Source organism: Ambystoma mexicanum, chromosome 12 (genome assembly GCF_040938575.1).
Source record: "Ambystoma mexicanum isolate Mex_15411 chromosome 12, UKY_AmexF1_1, whole genome shotgun sequence".
In the NCBI taxonomy this organism is placed as follows: Eukaryota; Metazoa; Chordata; class Amphibia; order Caudata; family Ambystomatidae; genus Ambystoma; species Ambystoma mexicanum.
In genome coordinates, this window is record NC_090936.1 from 70,581,547 (window position 1) to 70,605,438 (window position 23,892).

Genomic DNA, 23,892 nt, shown 5'->3' on the forward strand with positions numbered 1-23,892 from the left:
ATGGACAACAACCAATTCCAGTCCTCGTCTAATTAAAAGCCACAGGTGCTGGCCCCCACAGACAGTCTCATGCACAGGGAAGAGGTAACAGGGCGCTACTCCTCTTGGATCCGCTAGTCAGGTTGCCTGGGAAAGACCATCACGTTTGGATCCTGCCCCTGGGGGTGTACAAGCGAGGGAGGACCACCAAGATGGAGGGTCCTTGGGGATTGGAGGTGGGATGCCCTTAGGTAAGGCGTGGTATTCCACACCCTCCTTCAAGGAGGGAAACCCTAACCCAGAAGTGGTTATGGGATCATGTTCCCTTGTCCTTGAGAAGGACAGGAGATATTATCACACAAGATGTGTTAGAAAGAGGAGGAGAAGGATTGGGGATGAGGCATCTTGGGACAAAACACAGTATCCTCTTTATTCTAGTGACAACCAGCCTAAACCTCCCCCGACCTTTATGGGTCATTATAGAGCAGTTCGCCTTTATTCCCCTCTTGGGGTACCAGACAGTACTGAGACGACAAAGAAACAACTGAGAGTAATGAACACTACTTACTCTCACTAATTTGGTACTGGGACGAAGAAGATGCATGAAGGTCAGGCATGTCCTTCTAATCAGAGTCAGGCAGCATTAACTGATGGAATACCCCTGCAGCCCATTGAAAAACCACAGGTGTATAAGAGGTGGAATGCAGAAGCATGTGAGAGTAGCGGGGGAAGAGGAAGCAACAGCAGAAGGAGGTGAGACCTCGGGAACTTGGGCAGAGACCTTTTTTATATTTTTATACCCAGGGCTGTGCTGTAGAGTGAGAAGCTGAGGTGCTGACAAAGATCCCAGGAGTCCAGTGGGACTGTACAGGACGGGGAATCCTCATAAGTGAAGGCGTGCACTGCTGTGGCGCGGAGATGGAGCTGAGCATGGAGGCTGAGGTGTGCTAAACAAAAGCACCCGGTGAACCAGCTTTCCCGCTTGGGGAGAAACCGCCAAGAGGAGTTGCCGGATCCTGGCAACTGTCAGGGACAATGGAACCACCTGGGCGCACCAAGGGACAGTGAATATGGTAGCGGTCCATGTGAGTAACAAATGTTCACATTTATTGAATACCGAACTAAATGAAACAAGCAAAGCTGCATTTATTGATTACCGAAGTGAAAGGAAAGGCAACACTGCTCATTTTGAATGTTGAATTGAATGAAACAGCATAACTACGAACATTGAATACCAAAGTGAATGCATATAACAAACCTGCTAATATAGAAAGAATATAAGAAACTAAGTTGGATGAAGGACTCTGGCTGCAGAGTTGAAGTCAAGGCTGAGAAAGTTATTGTTGTGGAGCTGCACTTGAGAAACCGCTTGTGCAGCTGAATATTGAACTAATCAAAGAGAATTTGAAGTTCCTGGTTGCGTGATCTATAATGGGTGGATCGTGCGATCCAACAACTATGCCCAGACAAGAACAAACTGCTTCTGCTCACAAGGGTCTCTCCCTTCTAGCTTCAGCAGTCATGTACACCACAGGTTTTCTTTTACTTTAAAGTATTCTTCACAAGCATTTGGTTCCCCTTCCCCAGCTTTGTTCCCACCTTTCTGTTATGGTAATATTTATTTGTAAAGCGCCTATACACAAGGCAAGTGTTTCAAAGCGCTCGAGGAGGGAGGGAAGAAGTGGAATAAACAACCGTCATTCAGAGCCCTTGACTTTCTGAATGATACAAGTCTGAAAAGGCAGAGTAAGTGCATATAATAGAATTAACCTTATAGATAACAGCAAATAGGTCTGATGACGATTCTGCAGTTTTTCCAAGTGCATTGAGGTGCCACCATGCAAGGAGGGGACACAGTGAAGATATATAGACAATCTTCAAGGCATGGTACGTTCAGATCATGCAAGTGCACAGACGGTACAGGAGAGGGGAGAGGACAAGTGCAGGGGAGAGTCCAAGTGCTCCCAGTCGGTCAGAAACTGGTGCTGAGAGAAGCCACTCTCATGGGTCCTCATCTAAGTGCAGTAGCGAAGAGGCACGTGCAGGCCCGTAGGCAAGTTCAAGAGGACTGGCAAGGGTTTCAGGGACCTGTGAGACTCTGCGGTACACCCGGCGTCTGTCAGTTATCAGCCCAAGTAATTCCCCGGAAGCTGATGTGCCACTCTCTTAGCTTCTAACTCTTGTCATGACAGGTGTCACTGTAAAAAGGGGAGGCCTATTGGCTTAGGTAATGCTTGTTCTTCTCTCCAAGGCTTTAATTGAAACTCATATATAGACAAAGTTTGGCATTCAGTAATGTTTTAGGATGCGTTCCCTTAAATTAATTAGGGACACACGACCACCCCTTTATACAGCAAACAGTCTTTAGAAACATCAACAATGGTTTTCAAGTACGTTGGCTTCTCACGCGAATAGGGATCTTCAACGTTATACGCGAGAGCCACAATTCCATTGAAGGTAAGACTTCTGATATAAGGAACAGCTTTTCCACACATGGATATTATGCAAGTCAGTTAGGAGCTGGCCACAGTTACCGCAAAGGCTCATGCATTGTATTTGAATGCTGTGCTTCACTCACCGGCTTCAGTGACACTGATTTTGAGGGTTGCACTGCTTCCCCAACTTCCTCTGCCTTTTCTACTACGTCTGGCCTGCTGGGGACCCACGCCTTCCTCCAGCAAGGGTGTCTTCAGTCCGGGCACTTGATGTGGGAGTTACCTTTTCTCCCGAGTTCTTCAGGTTGCCTTCAGCTCTGGCCTTAGTCTCCAGCACTTCCACAGCTTTGCAATCACTGCAACACGGCTCACATGGGGAAAACTCAAGCTTCTGCACGTCTTCCGCTACGCAGCCTCTGCATTTAAGTGTTTGTGAGAACGGGACTCTCTCAGACCTTGCAGGTGAAATTTGCTATCTCCACATGCGGTGTCCCTTTTGTTTTTCCACTTTCTTGTGATTTACTAGCCTCGTGCTTCTCCTCTGTTACTGCTGCTACAGTTGGCCTTCCAGTTCTCGTTAGAGCTCCTTCTGCCCCTGCCTTCCTGCTGGGGACTTGTATGCCTCACAGGTTCACTGATAGGCTTCAGGTGTAGGCTATTTGCCTTAATTGCCCTCACTACTGCAATGGCTACTAGGCTTAATTGCCTGACTACTGCATCTACATGCTTCCATAACCCCCTTCTTCGTCTCAGTACTTCTAGGATTCTGGGGCTTGTAGTTTCTTCAACTTCTACATTATTTATAAGGGTAGATTGTATTCCATTAAGTCTTTTAACACAGGGGCTATGAGAATTAGCTATTATAGAGGAAGATGGTTTAGTGAAGACAACATTTCCACAATCCTTTACATTGTACCCTTGGGTTTTAGAAAGGTGTTTACTCTGGGACACCAAAAAGGATCTTTCTTTTGGTATAGTTTGTTCTGATTTTATAATCTTGGGGTTCACAACCTTAGATGTCATATGAGGCTGAGAGACATTAAAATGACAATTGGCCATAACCTCTTTAGGTGCAGTGGTAAGAATCTTGTCAGAGGAAATATACTGCGTCTCATCCCACAGAATCTCCTCTCTACCCAGGGCCTGGTCTCCACCCAGGTGATCCTCCTGCAGTAGACCATCCCCAGGATTGGGATCAGGAAGCGTCTGCCCTCCCCTGGCCACCTGGAAGGTGACTCTATGCAGGGTTTCAGTGAGGGTTCCGCAGGATTCTTCACAGAGGGCAGAGGAAGAGTAGTCAGATTGGCGTTGAGGGGGGCCCAAAAACTTGAGGGAAAAAGTACACCAGGAAGGTGAAATGTAAATGGGGAGTGGTGATGGCCCTTAGGCCCCCCTCACCTCGATGAGGATACTACAACTTTACCAACAACTGGTCCAAGAGACAGTGGAACTGGTTGAGAGGCTTTTCATCCTCGGGAGGGTGTTTGGGGGTACAACACAAAAGAGAGTTCTCGAACCCGTGTGAAAGCTGCAACACCACTGGACTGTGAGAGGTGACCTCATCCAGTGGGAGAGGCTTAGTTTGGGTTTATCGTTCACCCTGTTTATTTACCCATAGATCAATACATGTTTGTGAACAATCCTTCCTGAGGTCAGCCTTCTGTGCGTCCTGCATAGACCGCAACAAAACCCAAATCCTCTAATTCATCAAAATAACCAATTGATGCATATTTACTGATTCTAGAAAATAAAAGACAACACAGCAGTGAAGGGATGCCAGGATGAGCTCCGGCTCCCTGCAGAGGAATGATCACAGATGTGCACAGTGTACAGCATGTGTCATCTGTCCTCACAATGGGAGCAATACATGTAAAGCTGTGATGGACCACACTGGACACACTTGTGCAGGCAGGGGATGATATCAGCAAGTCTCGGATATCGATAGAGTAGGTGGAAGGCCACACTCTCCACATGTTGTGCGCATGTGTAGCACCTGCAGGTGCATGCTGGGATGTGTAGTACCATGCTTATGATTGATAAAAAATAAAAGTACAAGATGCAGAGTGCGGTCAGCTGCAGCCCATGGCTTTAGACTAATTTGCAGCTTAAGCCATTTCAAGTTAGATTTTGATCTGTGAAAAACGGGTCTAGGTCTGAATTGTAAAATGACCAGAATAAATGGTTCCATGTAATACTATACCTGCAAAAATGTCTCCTGACAAAAAAGTCGCTGTTTATTACTATTATTACATTGAACATTTCTTTTCTGCAAGGGGAGTAGAGGACATCCCTGTAACCTGTCCCCATATATAATGCTGCCAAATGGCTTTTCCTGTGACATTTTGTATGGGGACATTATTAACTAATACCAAATAAATGGCATACTTGTGCAAAATCTGAAAAAAATAATTCATCAGGGCGTCTAGACAATATAGCATAGTTGCGACAGAGCATCCAGGGGATGCCAAAACCAGCTGGCTTTTTGTGATGTGGACTCTCCTGCAAGCTACAGGAGGAAGGGTAATTACAAAGGACTTCATACATAAATCACAACGGGGACAGCATTGCAATCTTGCTGCACACAACAACAAAGAGCCCCAGTGCAAATGAAAAGAAAACAGCTGGAACACTGCATCAAAGACTGGCAACGCCACCAGTCACAATCAAAAGCCCAATGCTTGTCATGAAGTGACATGCAACTGCTCATATGTCAGCCGTGTGTACATAGGCAAAGTACCAAGAGGATGTGTGTTGATACTCAAATGTCATGTTCTCCTCTCCACACTCTGTAACAGTGGTTTTGGGCCAGACTAGGTGATATGATAGGTTATTTATAACGAGCTTAATACCCAGAGGTTTCTCAGCGCGGACCCGGGGATTGAACCTGTGGTGCTCTGTGTCATATTGCTTCCAAGGTGAGCGCGTTGCCCCTGAGCTATCCTCCCGAACTCCCGCTAAAGCGCCACCTTGTAGCCGAAACTGAAAAAGCAGGCCTCCATCTTTGCGATGATCCAGCTGGTAACAGAGCACAGCGAGTTAATGGGTTTGCTGCAGAGTAACAAAAACCCTGAATTTTTCAATTAAAAATGTAAAAATCTTTTACTACACTTGAAAAAGAAACATGTAGCCTTTTATGACACATAAAAACATTTTTCATTCAAAAATGCATATTATGATGCACTGTGAAACCGGCAATATCCTTTGACATTTGTCACTCTCGCGGGTCTCCGGAACTAGCCAATGAAAGTCAGAATTGATGTCCTCCCGTTCCCTTTATGATGGATAGGGTTTTTCCTTTGAAGAACCACCTCCCATTCCCTTTATGGTGGCTAAGGGTTTTCCTCGGAGGAACTACCTCTAATTCCCTTTATGCTGGATATGGGTTTTCCTCGAAGGAATCACCTCCCATTCCATTTATGCTGGATAGAGTTTTTCCCCTTTAGGCTGGATAGGATGTGTCCCCTTTATGCTAGATACAGTTTTTCCTTTTAATAATCACCTCCCGTTCCCTTTATGTTGGATAGGGTTTTTCTTTGGAAGAACCACCTCGCGGTCCCTTTATGCAGGATAGGGCTTTTCTTTGGAAGAACCACCTCCCGTTCCCTTTATGCTGGGTAGAGTTTTTCCTTTGAAGAACCACCTCCCATTCCCTTTATGCTGGATAGGGTTTTTCCTTGGAAGAACCACCTCCCATTCCCTTTATGCTGGATAGGGCTTTTCTTTGGAAGAACCACCTCCCGTCCCTTTATGCTGGATAGGGCTTTTCTTTGGAAGAACCACCTCCCGTCCCTTTATGCTGGATAGGGCTTTTCTTTGGAAGAACCACCTCCCGTTCCCTTTATGCTGGGTAGAGTTTTTCCTTTGAAGAACCACCTCTCATTCCCTTTATGCTGGATAGGGATTTTCCTTGGAAAAACCACGTCCCATTCCTTTTATGTTGGATAGGGTTTTTCTTTGGAAGAACCACCTCCCATTCCCTTTATGCTGGATAGGGTTTTTCCTTGGAAGAACCACCTCTCATTCCCTTTATGCTGGATAGGGTTTTTCCTTGGAAAAACCACGTCCCATTCCCTTTATGCTAGATAGGGGTTTTCTTTGGAAGAACCACCTCCCATTCTCTTTATACTGGACAGAGTTTGTTCTCCTTTATGCTGGATAGGGTTTTTCCTTTGAATAATCATCTCACATTCCCTTTATGCTGGATAGGGTTTTTCCTTGGAAGAACCACCTCCTGTTGCCTTTATGCTGGATGTGGTTTTTATTTGGAAGAACCACCTCCCACTCCCTTTATGCTGGGTAGGGTTTGTCTTTTGAAGAACCACCTCCCACTACCTTTATGCTGGATAGGGTTTTTCCTTTGAATAATCACCTCTCATTCCCTTTTATGCTGGATAGGGTTTTCCTTGGAAGAACCACCTCCTATTCCCTTTATGCTTGATAGGGTTTGTCTTTGGAAGAACCACCTCCCATTCCCTTTATGCTGGGTAGGGTTTGTCTTTGGAAGAACCACCTCCCACTACCTTTATGCTGGATAGAACCATTCTACTTGTAGACCTATTTTGGTGTGGATGAATGACGCTGTGTAGCGGACCAAGATGGCATGTATTTTCATGGTCAAGTTCCGCTCTGCTGGATTTTGGACATTATCCTCAAGGAGCAGATGGTACAGGAATCCGAGCACTCCCCAGGTTTTTGTGCCGTCCTCCGAGTCTGACCTCATCCGTGCGATTTAGCATGGTAATCAAAATCTACAGGTTGACATCTTAGAGCTTCCATCTATTATACGATCTAAAATGGCCAAAATGCATCCCTCTTCCTGCCTCCATATTGTGCTGCTACCTGATTACATTTCCATCTTCTGGTCTTCCCTTCCCCAATGCCCTAGGCCATGTTTCATAATTCTCTGACAGGGGGCCCACTTTTGTCACTTTAAAGGAGACTTTGTCGGACCCATTTAATCATGTAAACATTTGTCTTATCTTATCCAGGCTAGGCTATTCTGAGGCTACCTCTTTGAGAGGTGTAGATTAAGTCAGTTTTCTTCCTATTTGACCCAGCACAACCACCTGCTCCACTTCCCTATGTGGGCACCGAGACAGCAGCTCTTCAGATGGTGGGAGGGACATGCAGGGTGCTTGGGCTTCTTCCTCCCTCTGCACTTTGGGGGATTGTATTCTCTTGTGCTTCTCATCCTTCCAGACTGGACATATCCATTATTTTACATAAGATCAGGCACCATTCCAATGACCCAGCAAACATCTGCAGTTTCTATGCATTTTAAGATTGACATTGAGATTCTGGGGCGCCTGGTTGCCAGCTGTATGCAGATGATATGCAACTTAGTTATTGGACAGCAGCCTCCATTTTTGCGCAATTTAATGTCCCTACATTAAGGTACATGTATCCATTTGAAAAGTGAGCTTGTATAAAGGGGGCTTGCATTTACACCTATAGTTGTGAATAAATGCCACAGACAACAGATTCACTTTCTTAACAAACAGGACTTTATTGTATATGCCAGGATGGATTAAGGCCTAACTTGTCCTCTGCTAAGGTGGGATGTCCCTACCTAAGAGAACTAAGGATCGTCTGTGTCCGTAGGTTCAACTCAAAATTCTGTCTTTGTCTAAAACCTATACTTGCCCTCAGAGACATACAATGTTTAGGGATGGCAGCACCAAAAGAAACAGTGTTCAAAATAAAGTTCTGAGCTTCTTCCAGCTCTGGTTTGTTTCAACTTCCCCTTCCCCAAGTTCAACACAGTTCCAGGATCTCTTCCCCAAGTTCAACACAATTCCAGGATTTCTCGGGGTTCCCTTCCCCAAGTTTATGTTTATGTTTGTTTATTTGATAATGCGCTCCAAACCCAGGAGTAGCCGGGCGCAGCAGGTACAAGTTTACTTAAGCTTAGGTTGCATGCAGAGGATGCAAACAGCTGATGCAATACAAATCAGAATAGCATATTTACAGTGCATATATACAAAGAGTACAAGATAAAGGTATCTCGCAGCCCAGAGTGGGTGATGCGAAGGTCTAGAGTCGAGGCAGTAGAGAGCAATGCTCCCTGGACCTAGTGCAAGGGCTCAGTTTGTTATTTGTCGTTGGCTCAGAGCCAATTTTGCACCTTACATCTAAATCTAGAGTAGGGTAGATTAACTCTTAATGCAATGGGGAGTGCGATCCAGGCTTGGGCGGCTCTAACCGGGAAGCTAGCACCACCCGATTTAGCTCACCTAAATCTGGGAGTTTCTAGTAGGAGATGGTTAGAGGCTCTAGTATGGTGGCTGGAGGATTTTCTGGTAGGTCTAGCCGAAATGTAGGGAGGTGCAGTGTTGTTCAGTCCTTTGTGGGTGAGAGATAACGTCTTGAGGAGCACTCTGTTGCTGATTTTTAACCAGTGGTGGTCTTTCCTGACGTTAGAGATGTGAGCTCTGCGCGGTATGTCCAGGGCTGCTCTAAGGGCATTATTTTGCAGTATTTGCATTTTGTTTATGACAGTTTTATTGGCGCAGCATAAAGGGCGTTGCAATAGTCCAACTTGGACATTACCAGTGCGCTGGCTAGTGTAATGCAATTAGTTTTGGAGAGGTAGGGTCTGCAGGTCCTGATTAGTTTGCAGGTGTAGGCTGTGGAGGAAGCCAAGGAGTTGACTTGTTTTTTGAGAGATAATGTGGAATCAAGGTAGAAGCCTAGTGTTTTTACCTCGGTTGCCACTTTAATTATGTTGCCATCTATGTTGAAGGCGAGATAGTTGGGGCTGGGTTTTTTAAGGTTAGAGTCGTAACCCAGGATCAGTATATCTGTTTTGTCGTCATTGAGGCAGAGGCCGTGGGAGGCCATCCAAGCCTGAATGAGAAGGTAAATCTTATTTATTAAAGCTTTGTCTTCAACAAAATTGCCAGATAGCGGTATGAGGATATGCGTGTCGTCAGCATAATTGGTATAGGTTACCCCCCGTCTGTCAAGTTTGTCGAAGAGTGGCTTAGTGAAGATGTTATACATTGTAGGGGAGACACATGAACCTTGTGGGACGCCACAGGTGATTTGTATTGGGTCCGCTGAAGCTAGGGGGGAAAACACTCTCATCGTACGGTTAGCTAGGAAGGATTGTACCCAGGCTATAGCTTCACTTGAGAAATGGGTGGCGGACGCTAAATGGTTGCATAACACTGCATGATCCACCAGGTCAAAAGCCGCTGATAAATCAAGGAGGAGGAGCATAGCTGTTTTACCTTTATCCTTCAGCTCGTCGATTTGTGTTTTAAGGTCAATTAGAGCCATTTCAGTACCATGTAATGGTCTGAAACCTGATTGTGATGATCCTAGTAGTTGATTTGACTCCAGATAGCTTTGGATCTGGAGGTAGGCTACTCTGTCGATAATTTTAAGGAGAAGTGGGACCGTGGTGATGGGCCTATAATTAGTGGGGATGGCTGGTTCAAGGGTCTGTTTTTTGAGGAGGGGCAGTACCCAAGATTCCTTAAGGTTTGTAGGTACAGTACTGGAACTGAAGGAGGCGTTGATTAATTTAGATATGAAGGGTGCTAAATCTCTAGCTGCATCCTTAATGACTTGAGTGGGGCAACTGTCACCTTGGCAGTTCGATGGTTTCAGTGATAATATGACCTTTTCAGTTTCCAATATAGATATGTTGGTGAACCTAGATGGTATGCGGTTGCTTTGTGACGTTGTACTTGGAGTATCTGTCAGGAGGGTGGAGTGAGTTCCAATAGAACTCAAGGTGGCTTTTTTCTTTGCGATTTTAGATTGTAGGTTTGTAATTTTATTGGCTAAGGCATTTTGGATGCTCGTGCACCATAGTTTGTCCTTGGGGACTATTGGGTTTTCCATTTCCCGTAGAAAGGAAATAAGTTCTTTGGAGTTAAAGCTCGCTTTACTAATTCCCTCATTAAATGTGTCTTTTTTGGTTTGGATAATTTCTTTCTTGTATTTTTTAGCAAAGTTGGCAAGTAGGATTTTGTTCTCAGCTGAGGGTGTATGCCTCCAGATAGCTTGGAGTTTGCGTTTTTGGATACGTAAATCTTTAATATGGGGGTCAACCATGAGTTGAGATGAGATTCTCGTTTGCTTTTGCAGAGTTTGATAGGGGCAATTATGTCCAGAGCTTTGGACATAGAACTGTTGAATGTCTCAACTAGCGTGTTTGGGTCTGAATTAATGGTGCTAGCGGTGAGAGCTGATAGGAGTAGTGGGATTAGTTTTTCCGCCGTGATTTCTTTTTTACTTCTCATTGGCATAGGGGGTATGGTTTCAGTATTCACTGATTTAAGGGGCTCTATAGTGGCTGAAAAGCAGATGAGGTAGTGGTCAGTCCAGGATTTTGGAACAGTATTAGTGATTTTAGAGTCGCAGTTACTGTTGGCTATCCAATCTAGAGTACGTCCTTTTATATGTGTGGGCACTGAGACTTTTTGGGTAAGACCATGATCGACTAAAATAGATTGGATGGCAAGGGCCTGTTTATCCTCGACATCATTGACACCCAAGTTGAAATCACCTAGTAGTAGGAGTTGGGTGGTATCTTTGATGCTATTCGTGAGGAGACTGGATAGGTCTTCCTCAAAGTTACCTAGTGGGCCTGGAGGTCTGTACACTAAGAGAACAGTTAGTGTACTGTTATTAGAGATAGGAATTTTGGCAGAGAGGAGTTTGCATGATGTCATTGCTGGGGATGGGGTGAGTCTTACAGCTAGCTTGGTTTTAGCAATGATGGGCAAGCCGCCTCCTCTGGAATTGGATCGATCAACTCTTAGTATATTGTAGTCGTCTGGTATGGCAATCATGAGTGCGGGACCTGCGGCATCATGGAGCCAGGTCTCAGAGACAGCGAGAAGATCTAGGTTATCCAATGCAAGTAGGTCGGCAATTTCCGTATTATGTGCTATGATGGACCTAGCGTTGATGAGGGCTCCTGATAAGGTAGGAGTAGAGGTTGTTTCTTGGAAAAGTCTAGGATTGGGGTGGTTTGGTCTCTTCTGTTTGTGGAATGGGTTGATTTGTACATTGGGACACCTTCCCGCCGTTAGTGCGAGAGGGTTGGTGGTTGGAGTGGATATAAGGCATGATGGATTAGTTCTTTTGTTTTTGAGGTCGTAAAGTCGTGGCAGTCTTGCTCTAAGTCGCGAGTTTCTCTCTTGCAGGTTGCAAGGTATAGAGTTGGTAATGGCCATAGTTATGGTTAGAAGAGTCCGGGCTAGGGACCAGAGTGTAAGTGAGAGGCAGGTCTTAGTGGCGCGCATGTTGCGAAAGTGGCAGAGTGGCGCCTAAAGTTCACCACAGTGCAAGTCTCTTGACTTTCAATAATATTTTCAGCTTCATTTTATAATCCTTTTGACTGTGTAACAATTCGAACAGATGCTTTCTTTCACTTCAGCGCTTGTACCACACAGCTTTCGTCTTTGGGCTTCTCTTGGTTCTTTCCCAAGTAGGTGTTACTCGGTCTAGGCCCAGTTGTCGGACCACACAGCCCCCCCCGTTACAGATCACGCAGCTGATAACCCTTTCACTTTCCTTGACCAACACAGGTTTTCCACATTATACCAATGTCAGGGCTTAACATGTGCTGTTGTATCCCCTTGGCAGTCTTTTGGCTTTGCCACAACTTGTATTCACTTAATTCGGTGGCATAAATCCTCTTCCACCACCTTGCTTTTGCCTTGCCCATTCAAGTTCGGCAACTTGTCTTTCAGACTTGCTTTTTATTTAGTTTATAAGTATTCATTACAGGGTTTCACTTTGTTCCTTAATGCTTCTTAGCATGTTTCACTGCTTTGACAATAACACATCGTTTGCTTTCCACTCGTGCTGTAATTTCACATTGTTTCCGTATCTTCTCTCTAGTTCGGTATTCAAAATATGCCGTTGTATTTCCCAAAAATACTGGACAACTGGTTCATGACTAAATGTGGTTTCACTTGAGTTCCAAACCACCTTCTCATACGTTTCCATTCGTTGGTTCACATTAAATGTCTAATTCCCACCCCTGGAGCGCTGTGGTATGAGTATTCCCTTTCTCGCACTCACCGGGGCTGGTCTGCTCTGCTGGGTGCCTACCCTTCTGCTCTCTGTCTTCTTCTTCTTCCCTCCCGGCTATGCGTCGGGAGCTCCAGCGAGCAGCACTCACTGTCGGGAAATCTTCTTGCAGCGTTCTGCGGTGGTTGAGAGGCTTTGTGTTGCCCAACTCCAGCTCAGGTAATTGCCGGGGCTATGGTCCTCTCATGAATCGTTCAGGTCATGGCACCCTTCTTGCCCGCGGGCAACACCCAGCGTCCTCTCTGCTGGTCCTGCTCCGGCCTGCTCCTTACCCCACAGCTGCCACCTTCTATCCATGCAGGTTCCCCCTTCCACACTGCTTGGCCCCCCTTTTAAGCAACTGTGGCCTTGCAATAGGTTGCATGTGCGAGCATTTTGCCTCACTATAATAACACCAATTAACTGGACATGCCTGACCCGCCATAGGCATCTTCCTCGTCTCAGTACCGCAGTGGTGAAATTGACTATCAGTGTGCATCATTGCTAGTTGCCTCTTCCTCATCCCACTCTTAAAGGTATATGACAGTGGGACAGTGGGTGTATGTGGAAGGGGAAACAACTTATAATACCCTACAAAGGCAGGCGGAGGGTAGGACTCATTCTTATATGGGAAACAGGGATACCATGCCTCACTTGAAGATATCCTCTCCCTACTCCCTGAGGTCCCTCCACCCAAGTGATCCTCCCTCGCATACCCGCCCCGAGGATTTGGATCCAAAAGTGATGGCCTTTCCCTGGTCACCTGAGAGGAAGATCCAAGGGGCATAGATGGGAGGATGTCCTCAGGTTTCTCACATTACCTGTCGAGGTTCGTCTCCTCCATACCCTTATTAATTTCCATAATGAGTTGCCATTTCAAACTGGCTTATCTTCTTCTTTTCAAGTCTATGTTTTGGTTTGGTCACACCAGGCATCTCCAGGCTTGCTCCAGTTTAAGGCTTTCTGAATCAGGTGTAAATTAAGTCACGGCAGAACATCGGAGATGTTCACCTGCATCTTCTCATTGGCTACAGTGCAAATATTAGTGAATCAGGTCCCTTTATGTATTGTAGTGCAGCCATGTCTACTCAGGACACTGGCCGATTGTTGGCGTTGCGTTCAGAAAGCTTTGAGGAGCACGATGAGGAGGTTAACCCGCTTCTACCCATTTCTATAGCGGACCTCTTAGCACATTTGCAAACAGATTCCCTGCTGAATCTATAAGGATAATCAAGCCGTGTGCACGAGACCACAAGCATCCCCAGACATGTTTTGGCCTCATTGAGCATCGTCAGTGAGGAGTAGCTTGGGTCTCTGGGCCCCGCAGGCACGGGACCGAAGTCTGGGCATACCCCTCCCACTCGGGGTGACTTATGCAAAAGAAAAGAGGTGATGGCTGGAAAGTTTGGAATTAATCTTCTCCTCTGGCATTGCTCTGGGCAACCGTCCATGCCATCGTTCTACACTCAGTTTTTACATTTACCCATATTTCAGGAGTGGAAATGTAAACTATATACATATATATAAATATAAATGGGAAATGCAGGCAAGGGTCAGAAACGGCCCTTGTGTGCATTGCACTTCCCTGGTACCTGGCCTATGAGATGTCAGGCGCAGGGGTAAGAGCCGCTGATTGAGCGCACTGAAGAGCACATCCACTTTAGAATAAGGGACCCGCTTTATAATAAAGTCAATTTTTTTAATCTGGCCCATTGTATGGTTCCGGTATTGCTATTTTAAATTCTCTAGATTGAAAGACTTAACAAAAAAATGGAAGCGCCATTTTAACTGTTGGATGCTTAAGAAACAGTCACTCGCCTCGGAATTAGCATGGTCACCCGGACTGCATTGAAATGTCAAATATGCCTGCAAACAACAAGGCCATTGATTTTTTAAATGGAATCATTGTTCCATAAGCACATGACAGTAACTCTATGTAGTGAAGGCAAGAGTTGGTGGCCGGGCGGTGGGGGAGGGGTCACATTGGAATTTTCTTTTATTACGTCAAGTGGATTTAGTGCTGAGGGTGTTCGCCAAAGTACCGAGAATTATACAGATTCCACTAGGACCTAGTAGGCTGGGCGGGAAGTCCCTGGACTACACATGCTTTCCCCCCCTTTTTTTACAGCACTCATGTTGAAATACATAAATAACAGAACTTGTCTTCTAAAGAATGCAAAGACAAAAATATAATATACATATTTCATCAAGTAACAATTTGAGAAACTCCAGTTCTTCCAAAGTTCTTTTAGACCAATCACGCCTAATTTAGACCAATTGTGTTCGTTTAGACCAATCGTGCTTCGCTTAGACCAATCGTGCTTCGTTTAGACCAATCACGCCTAATTTAAACCAATTGCGCTTCGTTTAGACCAATCGCGCTTCGTTTAGACCAAATTGCTCTATATTTTAACACTGACAAACACCCAACCACACACACTCCCCATCCATTAAATTCTTAACTGGGCGGCTTGAGCATATTTTGTGCCTATCACGCACCCATACAACCCTGGTCTTCAACATTCTTTCATAGGCAAACTGCCTCTCATTGTACTCAGGGCTGGAAATGGGACTCGTTTACTGTGGGAACCCAGCAGCGATAGGATGAAGCGCGGAGGGTGCGGATTGTTCTCATTTCGTCCCATGAGCATTTTTACCTCTCAGAAAATGTATCATGAACACCTGCAAAATAGCCCAGGATAGGAGCGTTTTCTATAATGTTGCTGGCAAAGTATAGAAGATGCGCACCTTGTAAACCTAAGAAGCTGTTTTTAAATATTTCCCGCAGGGCATGCTTCTTATGAGTGATTTCATAGGTATTGCAATCGATCTTCACACGGTCTTGTGGTTAAGTGTCTCACCCCTGTTCCCAATGAGTCCCGACTTCGCAACCACCCCGAACTCACTAAACACTGTGGGTGCAGTGCGCTCTAGGACAAGGGCGTGGGGCTTTTCTAAATCCGAGATATGGTAAGACTTTTTTTTTGTTGCTGGAACCCAGTTCCAGGAAAATCCTGCCCATTTCCAGCACTGATTGTTCCAAGCTTTACACAAACATGTATGGTCACCTTCTGCCTCAAGTTGAGACTCAGGGGTCTCCTTGTGGACCCACATGCCTCGTTGCCATAACAATTCACTTTGTCTCTACATCTACCCTCCCTAGGTCTATCTGTGCCTTTACCCCCCCTTTTCCTGCCCCATCCCAGGCGAGACACAATATGCCGTCTTCCCGGATAAGCCGGGTGCTCCGGCACTACTGCGGTGGTGATTTGATGCGGTATAAAAGCCTCATAAAATGACACACAAACACAAGCCCAGACCAGCTCGCTCTCTTTCTCCTAATTTAGACCAGTTGATTTTTTAGCAAAAATGTATTGCCTATATCCCTAACAATGCAATTTGTGCTGTTGATGTCAAAATGTATTAGTACATTTTTATGGAGTGATGTATAATTCTTTCATTATTTACTTGTGAATTGTTAAAGGTTGAAATTGTTTCTTTTGTCAAATCAAATAATAAAAAAATTTAAAAAAGAAAGATTTGTAAGGTGAAATACTTATGAACTGTAGATGTATTTTTGGTAACAGGCTTGGGTTTGGAGTGAAGTTGCATCCAGCAAAAAAAAGTGTTTCCTTCAAATACGAAAGCTCCCAACTTTGGTTAGATCTGACTCGCAGCCCACCGAGAGGATTTCTAACTTGCTGCCTAGAGAGATATGACACTGGCCGGAGGGGTTTCCCATCTTTGGCTCTCCCGATATGTTGGACTACAACCCCCATCAACCCTTGCGAGTATAGTCAATGCTGAGATATCTGTGGAGTCATAGAGCAAAACACCTGGAGAGCAACAGGCTGCAGGCCCTGCACTAGGCATTGGAACCATGACGAGCTATACCAACTAGCATTCAGTTGCAAATCATCACAATTAAATGTACTGTAGCCACATTGTTTTGCCCTCCCATTACTAAGCAACCACGCTTAATGCTTTGTTTCCTGCACAGATGGGAACCTTTAGAGTGCATGATGGAGAATACTTTTTGGAACCTTTGATGAAGGCAGATGGAGGCGACCATGAAGAGGAGCACGATAAGCCTCACATTATCTACAGGCATGAAGGACTGAAGGGAGACTCAAACAGACCCACACATAAACCCTGTGAAGCTTCAGGTAGAGTGTTTCTAAAAAATGTAAGGGTATCGAATGTAAGGGTATTGTTTTACCTTTAAGAAGGCAAGCATTCATCGTGCTCAGAAGGACATGGGCTGTACCCAGCTACGCCTGGGTCATCTTTTCCACCTCATGTCTTCCGTCTGTACTAATGTTAATGTTAATGGGTCTAGTACCGCGCACTGGTGCCACATGCACTGTCTTTTGGCACTCTGACGGATCTGCAATGGGAAGGGGTTGCGGGTTTGTTAGTGGGGTTGAGAGGGAGAAGTGCAAGAGAGTTCTGATGTGCTGTTGGCAGCTTTAGATCGGAAGAAACCGGTCACTGAGTGCTGGTGCGTTTTCAGTCAGTAGGCGTCATGTGGTGTTGAGGTGTGGTTGTGTATGGTTTGGTTTCATGTTGGGTTTTGTGAATTGTGTGCAGGTTGTGGTGGGGCACATGCACGGTTGTGTTTAATTCAGAGTTTGAAGGTGAGTATGCAGTAGTACCGTTAGTAGCAATACATTTTCTACCCCCAACAATCCATCTAAGTGTGAGACAATAATGTTCCCAGCAATCCATCTAATTATGGTACATTTCCTACCCCCAGCCATCCATGTGTGATACATATCCTACACCAACAATCTATCTAAGTGTGATACATATCCTACCCCCAACAATCCAAGTGTGATACATATGCTACCCCCAACAATCCATCCAAGTGTCATACATGCACTACCCCAACAATCCATCTAAGTGTGATATATTTCCTACCCCTAACGATCCATCTAATCCACATAAATTGAGACCTTGGCAAGCAATGTGTACACTGTAAACGAAAAGTGTACTTCCTCAATTGAAAGGATTTAGTAATGTTAAGGTTAATGTTAAAGGACATTTATACGCACACTATCACCACCGGAGTGGTCCCCTGGCGCTCTGGCGGATCTGATAGGTAAGAGGGTAGGATGGGTTAGTAGGGTATAGTGGGAAAAGGTAGAGCGAGAGTTGTGATGTCCTGTTGACAGCTCCAGTTCGGTTAACACTGTTTTCTGAGCATGGGTGTGAGTTTCGGATTGGTAGACTCCCATGTACTGTTGTGCATGACTAAGTGTGGTTTGCTTTGTTGTTGTGGTGCAGTAAAGTGCGTGTGGAATTCTGTGCAGAGATGGGGTTGTGTTTGTTTAGTGTTTTAGAGTTGTATGCAGAGGATTGAGGTTTTTAGCGGGTGTGGTTAATGGGCTTTTCTTGCATTGTTGCTTCGGACTTCAGTGTTAGGTGTCTCTGCCTGTGCTATGTACTTCGACGTTCCATGGCGGGTCATTCGCCAGGTTCTGTGCATAGCGGTGGCATGCCTCTGTGACTGTCTGGTAGTCTGTGGGCTGTAGGGTGGTGAGGGCCTTCCCCGACCCCTGGGTCGAGGTGGTTTTGGTTTAGGTTTTCGCTCTTAGGTCGTTAAAGGGGTCTGCCTGCCATCGCCACCCAGAGATTCCAGGGTAGGATCCCCTTCCTCTGATATTTATACTTTCCCTGGCCTCCTGGGTGCTAGTTGTGCATTGTAACTCCCTCGTCTGCAATCAGGTGTCTGACCCTATGGGGTCCTTAACGTGGGAGGCGGGGGGCTTGGGGTGGGTAAATCCTGTGCGTGTGCTAAGGCGCGTTCAATCTCTAGTCGAGTCTTTGTTTTCTAGTTGTTTTCATCTTGTTCTGAGGTGAAGATCCAAGTTTTAATTAATTTTTTGAATTTCTGGTGGTTTTTCATATTACTTGTTTCCTTCGGAAGGGTGGTACAAGTTTTTGCTCCCATGTGAGAGAATGAGGATCCTCCATGTTTTTTCTTGTGTATGGTTTTGGTTCCAGGCGGTTGTCGTTGCTTGATCAGAGTGTTCTTGTCGGTTGGTAGATGGTTATTTTCTTTTGTAGGAATTCTGCGTTATGCACATTGTTTTGAAAGAGATTTGTTTTTTGATTGGCATCCAATGTCTCATTTTTAGTGCTGGGGCGATGTGGACCCTTTATGATAGTTTGAGTAGGAGTCTTGCCGCTGCATTTTGGTTATGTTGCACTTTGATGTCAGTGGTTACGTCAGCATGGCAATGCCAATGCACAATGTACAACCAGATTTGGCTGTTGGCACTGGATGCTTGAGAATTAGTGAAATGTCTGTAAAAATGTTTGGCACCAAGTTTGGCAGCTGCTGGAGATGAGCACATTGCAATGATCCATTAAGGTGAGAAGTTCATGTCTATTTTTCATTAAAGCATCATGGTGACAGCATACTCTGTTATTTGTCCATTCACAATCCACATGAAGTTAGAGAGTACCATGGAGGATGAAATGGGTTCATGAGCTGAAGGAGATTTAAAAACGCTACAATGTCAGCAGCAAAGGCGGCCTTTAAATGGATTTGTACGGACACATGATAAGATTAAAGGTGCATGAGATAGAGGACATCAGGATCAACTCTCAGGTCCAACTTGGGTCCTTCCTTTAATCTATCTCCCGCTCTACTTGCGGTGTTCCCCAGGGGTCTAACCTCTCACTCTGTAACCAATACCTGGCAACTTTCGCCCACCTCATTGCCATTTCCTGCTCAAATTTCCAGTGCTATGCTGACGATACTCAACTCATTTTGAGGTTTCCCTCAGCCACCTCTTCTCCTTCTTTCATCTCCGACTGCCTATCTGCCATTCAGGACTGGTGTGCCACCAAAGATCTCTGCCTGAATGCCAGCAAGACTGAGATCCTCCACATTGGCACACCTACACCCTCCTTTCCTGTCACTCTCTGGCCGGCCTCCCTTGGCCCTCCTCCTACCCCCACCTACGAGGCCAAGAACCTTGGGGTAATCTTTGACTCCACGCTTTCTTTCTCTGCCCAAATCTCTGATGCCTCAAAAAAAGTCAAACTTCCTACTGCACCTCCTCAGAGGTACTCTGCCTTTGCTCTCCTTCACCCAGAAGCTCACTTTCACTCGAGCCCTGGTTCTCTCAAGGTTTGACTATTGCAACAGCCTCTTTCTAAATCTACCTGCTTCTACTTTCCACCCTTTGCAACTTATCCAGAACAGGACTGCAAGACTTGTCCCAGGCCTCAAGCCCTGGGATTATACCTCTCCAGCACTGAAATCTCTTCAGTGGCTCCCAGTGGGGGCAAGGATAAAATTCAAGATCCTTTGCATCGTTCACAAGTCTTTCTGGGGCCTGAGACCAAAATGCCTTCAGCTGTCCCTCCGTAAATACCTTCCTTCCTGAGCCCTTCGCTCTTCCACCTCTAACTCGCTCAGGGTCAATTGTTTATCTAAGAAACAAGCTGTTGATCTGTTCTGTCTCGGCATCATGCACCTGGTCTCCCTCTGTCTATATGGCCCAAGTACCTGCTCACCCAGTCACCCATGAGCACTGCCTCCGGGCAATCCCTTGCACTGGGGTCTGTATCTGTAAACCTACAGCCCCCGTTCTCTTTTTCTGCACTTACTCAGACACACCCTGTCTGATGCCTTATCCCTAGCACTTTCCACTTGCTGACTGCACTATCACCGTTTGTTGCTTTTTTATTTATTTATTTTTTTAATGTTTGATTTACTTATTCTCACTTTTGCTCAGCACTTTCCACCTCTCCCCGTGCCCTTACACGTGCCCCTCTGTCGCTCCCATGCACTTGCGCGTTCTCAATGTCACTGGGCCTAGTAAGATCGCTGTTTTGTTCTCTCCTGTTCCCCTCCCTTGCCTTGTTGCGCTCTGAAACACTTGTGTACGAGCGCGATACAAATAAAATATCAATATTATTATCAACTATCAGTCTCCTAATAAGCCCATGACAGACAGATATCTTTTTCTATTAAATGGACTCTTTTCTGAGAATCCTAGGGCAGAGGCTTCCGGGCGTTGAGTAGCGGTGGGGGGCGGGGATAGCTGGTGAAATCAAACCTTCTTCATGTGCCATTGCATTGTCGGATTGCCAGACAGCGACGTAGTAAGTGGGTGGTGTCAAGGACGTGGCGTGCAAGTGCAGCTGGCAAAAACCGAAGGTGTGAGACTGTTGTGGAAGTGGACACGGGGAGAACGTTTTCCGCCCGTACGGAATTAATTCAGCAGTCCCAACACTAAATGTACTTTTATAGTAGTACCATTTTGGAAGTTCTGTAATTGTTTAAGGCATCTTTCTCCATTTGGTGACCTAATGTATGCAGTCCCTGTGGATTTTATCTGAAAAGGGGCGTTTGAATTTTTCTTGGCCGCCGACTGATGGATCTTCAGAGTGGATTGCGACATGGAGCGGTTTCTAATCTGCTTGTAGCTGAAGCATAATTATAAGTTTGATTTTATCACTGGGGCTTTACCCCTACCTAGTACGGGACAAAGATTTAGGGTGTGGGTAGAGGGGGATAAAATTTGTGGATGGATACACATCTGCTGCTGCTTTACCCTACACCTATTATCGCCACACTCGTGGTGAGCAGACATTGTTCTTCCAGGGTCCAAGAGGACATGGTCATCACTGGCCATTAGGCTACTGACATTCGGGCCTCAAACGAATACGTATGTAGGTATCTACTGGATTTGCAACGCGCAACAATATCTCGCCACCAATGGGGCATCAGGGTGGAGAATATTAAAAGACATACAGACACACCTAAATGCCAAAACAACTACCTGGGGAACAGAAATGTTTGCAAGGATTTTCCGAAGGCCGAGTTATCTTCCAACATACGATAGGGAAGTGGCAGGGTATTCCAGAAGTTAGCAGCCTGGACGGAGGAGGCCCGTCCACCCAACTTCTGATGTCTAAATTTGGGAACTGTCAGAAGCCCAGCAGAGACTGATCTCAGATGACGGTTTGGGATATCATGTCTCAGACGCCTCCACAAAAAGGACGGTCCTTTGTGATAATAGGCCTTATGATCCAAACAGAGGGCTTTGAATTAAAGTCGCTTAATCACCGGGAACCGCGCAATGCTTGAGAAATACACTAGTGCCGTTGGAAATGAAGGATAATCTTCGCTGCAGGATTCTGGATGAGCTGAAGTCTTGCTCGAGAATGTTTGGGGTGGCCCAGGCAGACTGAATTACAATAGTCTAACCGACTAGACACGAGCGCATTCATGAATTGCACTTTTGCAGGGAAGGCAAAGTGGTCTAGAAATGTTTTCAGACTTTTCAACGGGTCTGATCTGAGTCGACAAAGAGAGATCCGATTCTAACCAAAGGCCCAAGTTGCATACTGATTCGGATACTGGCCAGGGAACAAATGAGGCAGGCCAACACCCATCTTGGCATATCTGCTCTTTATTAACAATGGCATCTGAGGGCGATGAGTCAGTCCATACAGTAGGTCCTTTTTCTGGACGTTTAACTGCAAACAATTGGAGTCCATCCAATTTTTGACTTGCACCATGCCACTTTTTACATTGCTCCATGTCCGATTCCGCCAGGGTACCCAGATGGGGAGCAGGTGCAAGTGGATCTAGGTCACCTTGCCTAAGCCCCGCCCACAAGGTGCCTTCCTGCCTGCTGCTCTTTTTCACCACTTAGCAAGCCCCGCCCACCTGGTGCCTTCCTGCTTGCTGCACTTTTTCCTACTTAAGGAGCTCTCCAGCCTCTTTTCCTTTTCAGATGGGGAGCAGGTGCAAGTGGATCTAGGTCACTTGGCCTAAGCCCCGCCCACCTGGTGCCTTCCTGCCTGCTGTTCTTTTTCACCACTTAGCAAACCCCGCCCACCTGGCGCCTTCCTGCTTGCCACTCTTTTTCCTACTTAAGGAGCCCTCCAGCCTCTTTTCGTTTGCAGATGGGGAGCAGGTGCAAGTGGATCTAGGTCACCTGGCCTAATCTCCGCCCACCTGGTGCCTTCCTGCCTGACGCTCTTTTTCACCACTTAGCAAACCCCGCCCACCTGGTGCCTTCCTGCTTGCCACTCTTTTTCCTACTTAAGGAGCCCTCCAGCCTCTTTTCGTTTGCAGATGGGGAGCAGGTGCAAGTGGATCTAGGTCACCTGGCCTAAGCCCCGCCCACCTGGTGCCTTCCTGCCTGCCACTCTTTTTCACCACTTAGCAAGCCCCGCCCACCTGGTGCCTTCCTGCTTGCTGCTCTTTTTCCTACTTAAGGAGCCCTCCAGCATCTTTTCCTTTGCAGATGGGGAGGAGGTGCAAGTGGATCTAGGTCACCTAGCCTAAGCCCCGCCCACCTGGTGCCTTCCTGCCTGATGCTCTTTTTCACCACTTAGTAAGCCCCGCCTCCCTGGTGCCTTCCTGCTTGCTGCTCTTTTTCCTACTTAAGGAGCCCTCCAGCCTCTTTTCCTTTGCAGATGGGGAGCAGGTGCAAGTGGATCTAGTTCACCTGGCCTAAGCCCCCCCACCTGGTGCCTTCCTGCCTGCCGCTCTTTTTCACCACTTACAAGCCCCACCCACCTGGTGCCTTCCTGCTTGCCGCTCTTTTTCCTACTTAAGGAGCCCTCCAGCCTCTTTTCCTTTGCAGATGGGGAGCAGGTGCAAGTGGATCTAGGTCACCTAGCCTAAGCCCCGCCCACCTGGTGCCTTCCTGCCTGATGCTCTTTTTCACCACTTAGTAAGTCCCGCCCCCCTGGTGCCTCCCTGCTTGCCGCTTTTTTCACCACTTAGCAAGCCCCGCCCACCTGGTGCCTTCCTGCTTGCTGCTCTTTGTCCTACTTAAGGAGCCCTCCAGCCTCTTTTCCTTTGCAGATGGGGAGCAGGTGCAAGTGGATCTAGGTCACCTGGCCTAAGCCCCGCCCACCTGGTGCCTTCCTGCCTCCCGCTCTTTTTCACCACTTAGCAAGCCCTGCACATCCTTTTCCTATCTCCTCCCCTTACTTTCTTCTATGCACTTACTCTATCAGAATTTTCCCTGGACCTAATATGATAGCAACCTCGTCTGTTTCCTCCACCCTCCCATTACTGTTTTTTTCCTCCCCACCACCCCTACAGCACTATCTGAAATGTTGTCAGGCCTAGTATCATAGTCGCTTGTTTTGCTCCTCCCCTCCCTTTTTGCACCCCTCTCCCTCACCTTTTTTTTCTCCGGCTCTACCAGAAATGTTGTCAGGCCTAGTACGGTAGTCGCCTGTCTGTTTCCATTTCCTTCCCACTCTCCCCCTCCATTCCTTATCTATGTTTTAGCTCTTGCACTATCTGAAATGTCGTCAGGCCGAGTACAATAGTTAATTTCACATCCTTACTGTTCATGGCCTGTAAGAATGTCATTGTATTTTCCCTTGTTCCCTCCCTTGCCTTGAAGCGCTTTGAAACACATTGTGTATAGGCGCTAAATAAATAAACAATCATATC

General features: G+C 46.3%; 1 protein-coding gene across 1 annotated transcript in view; it reads left to right on the forward strand.

Annotated features, from left to right (window-relative positions):
- Positions 1-23,892, forward strand: part of ADAMTS20 (ADAM metallopeptidase with thrombospondin type 1 motif 20) — a 779,002-nt gene that overhangs the window by 93,882 nt on the left and 661,228 nt on the right. Inside the window, exon 3 of the mRNA XM_069628019.1 lies at positions 16,447-16,612. Within this exon, the coding sequence (XP_069484120.1) occupies positions 16,447-16,612 (166 nt within the window). The remainder of the gene's footprint in view (positions 1-16,446; positions 16,613-23,892) is intronic.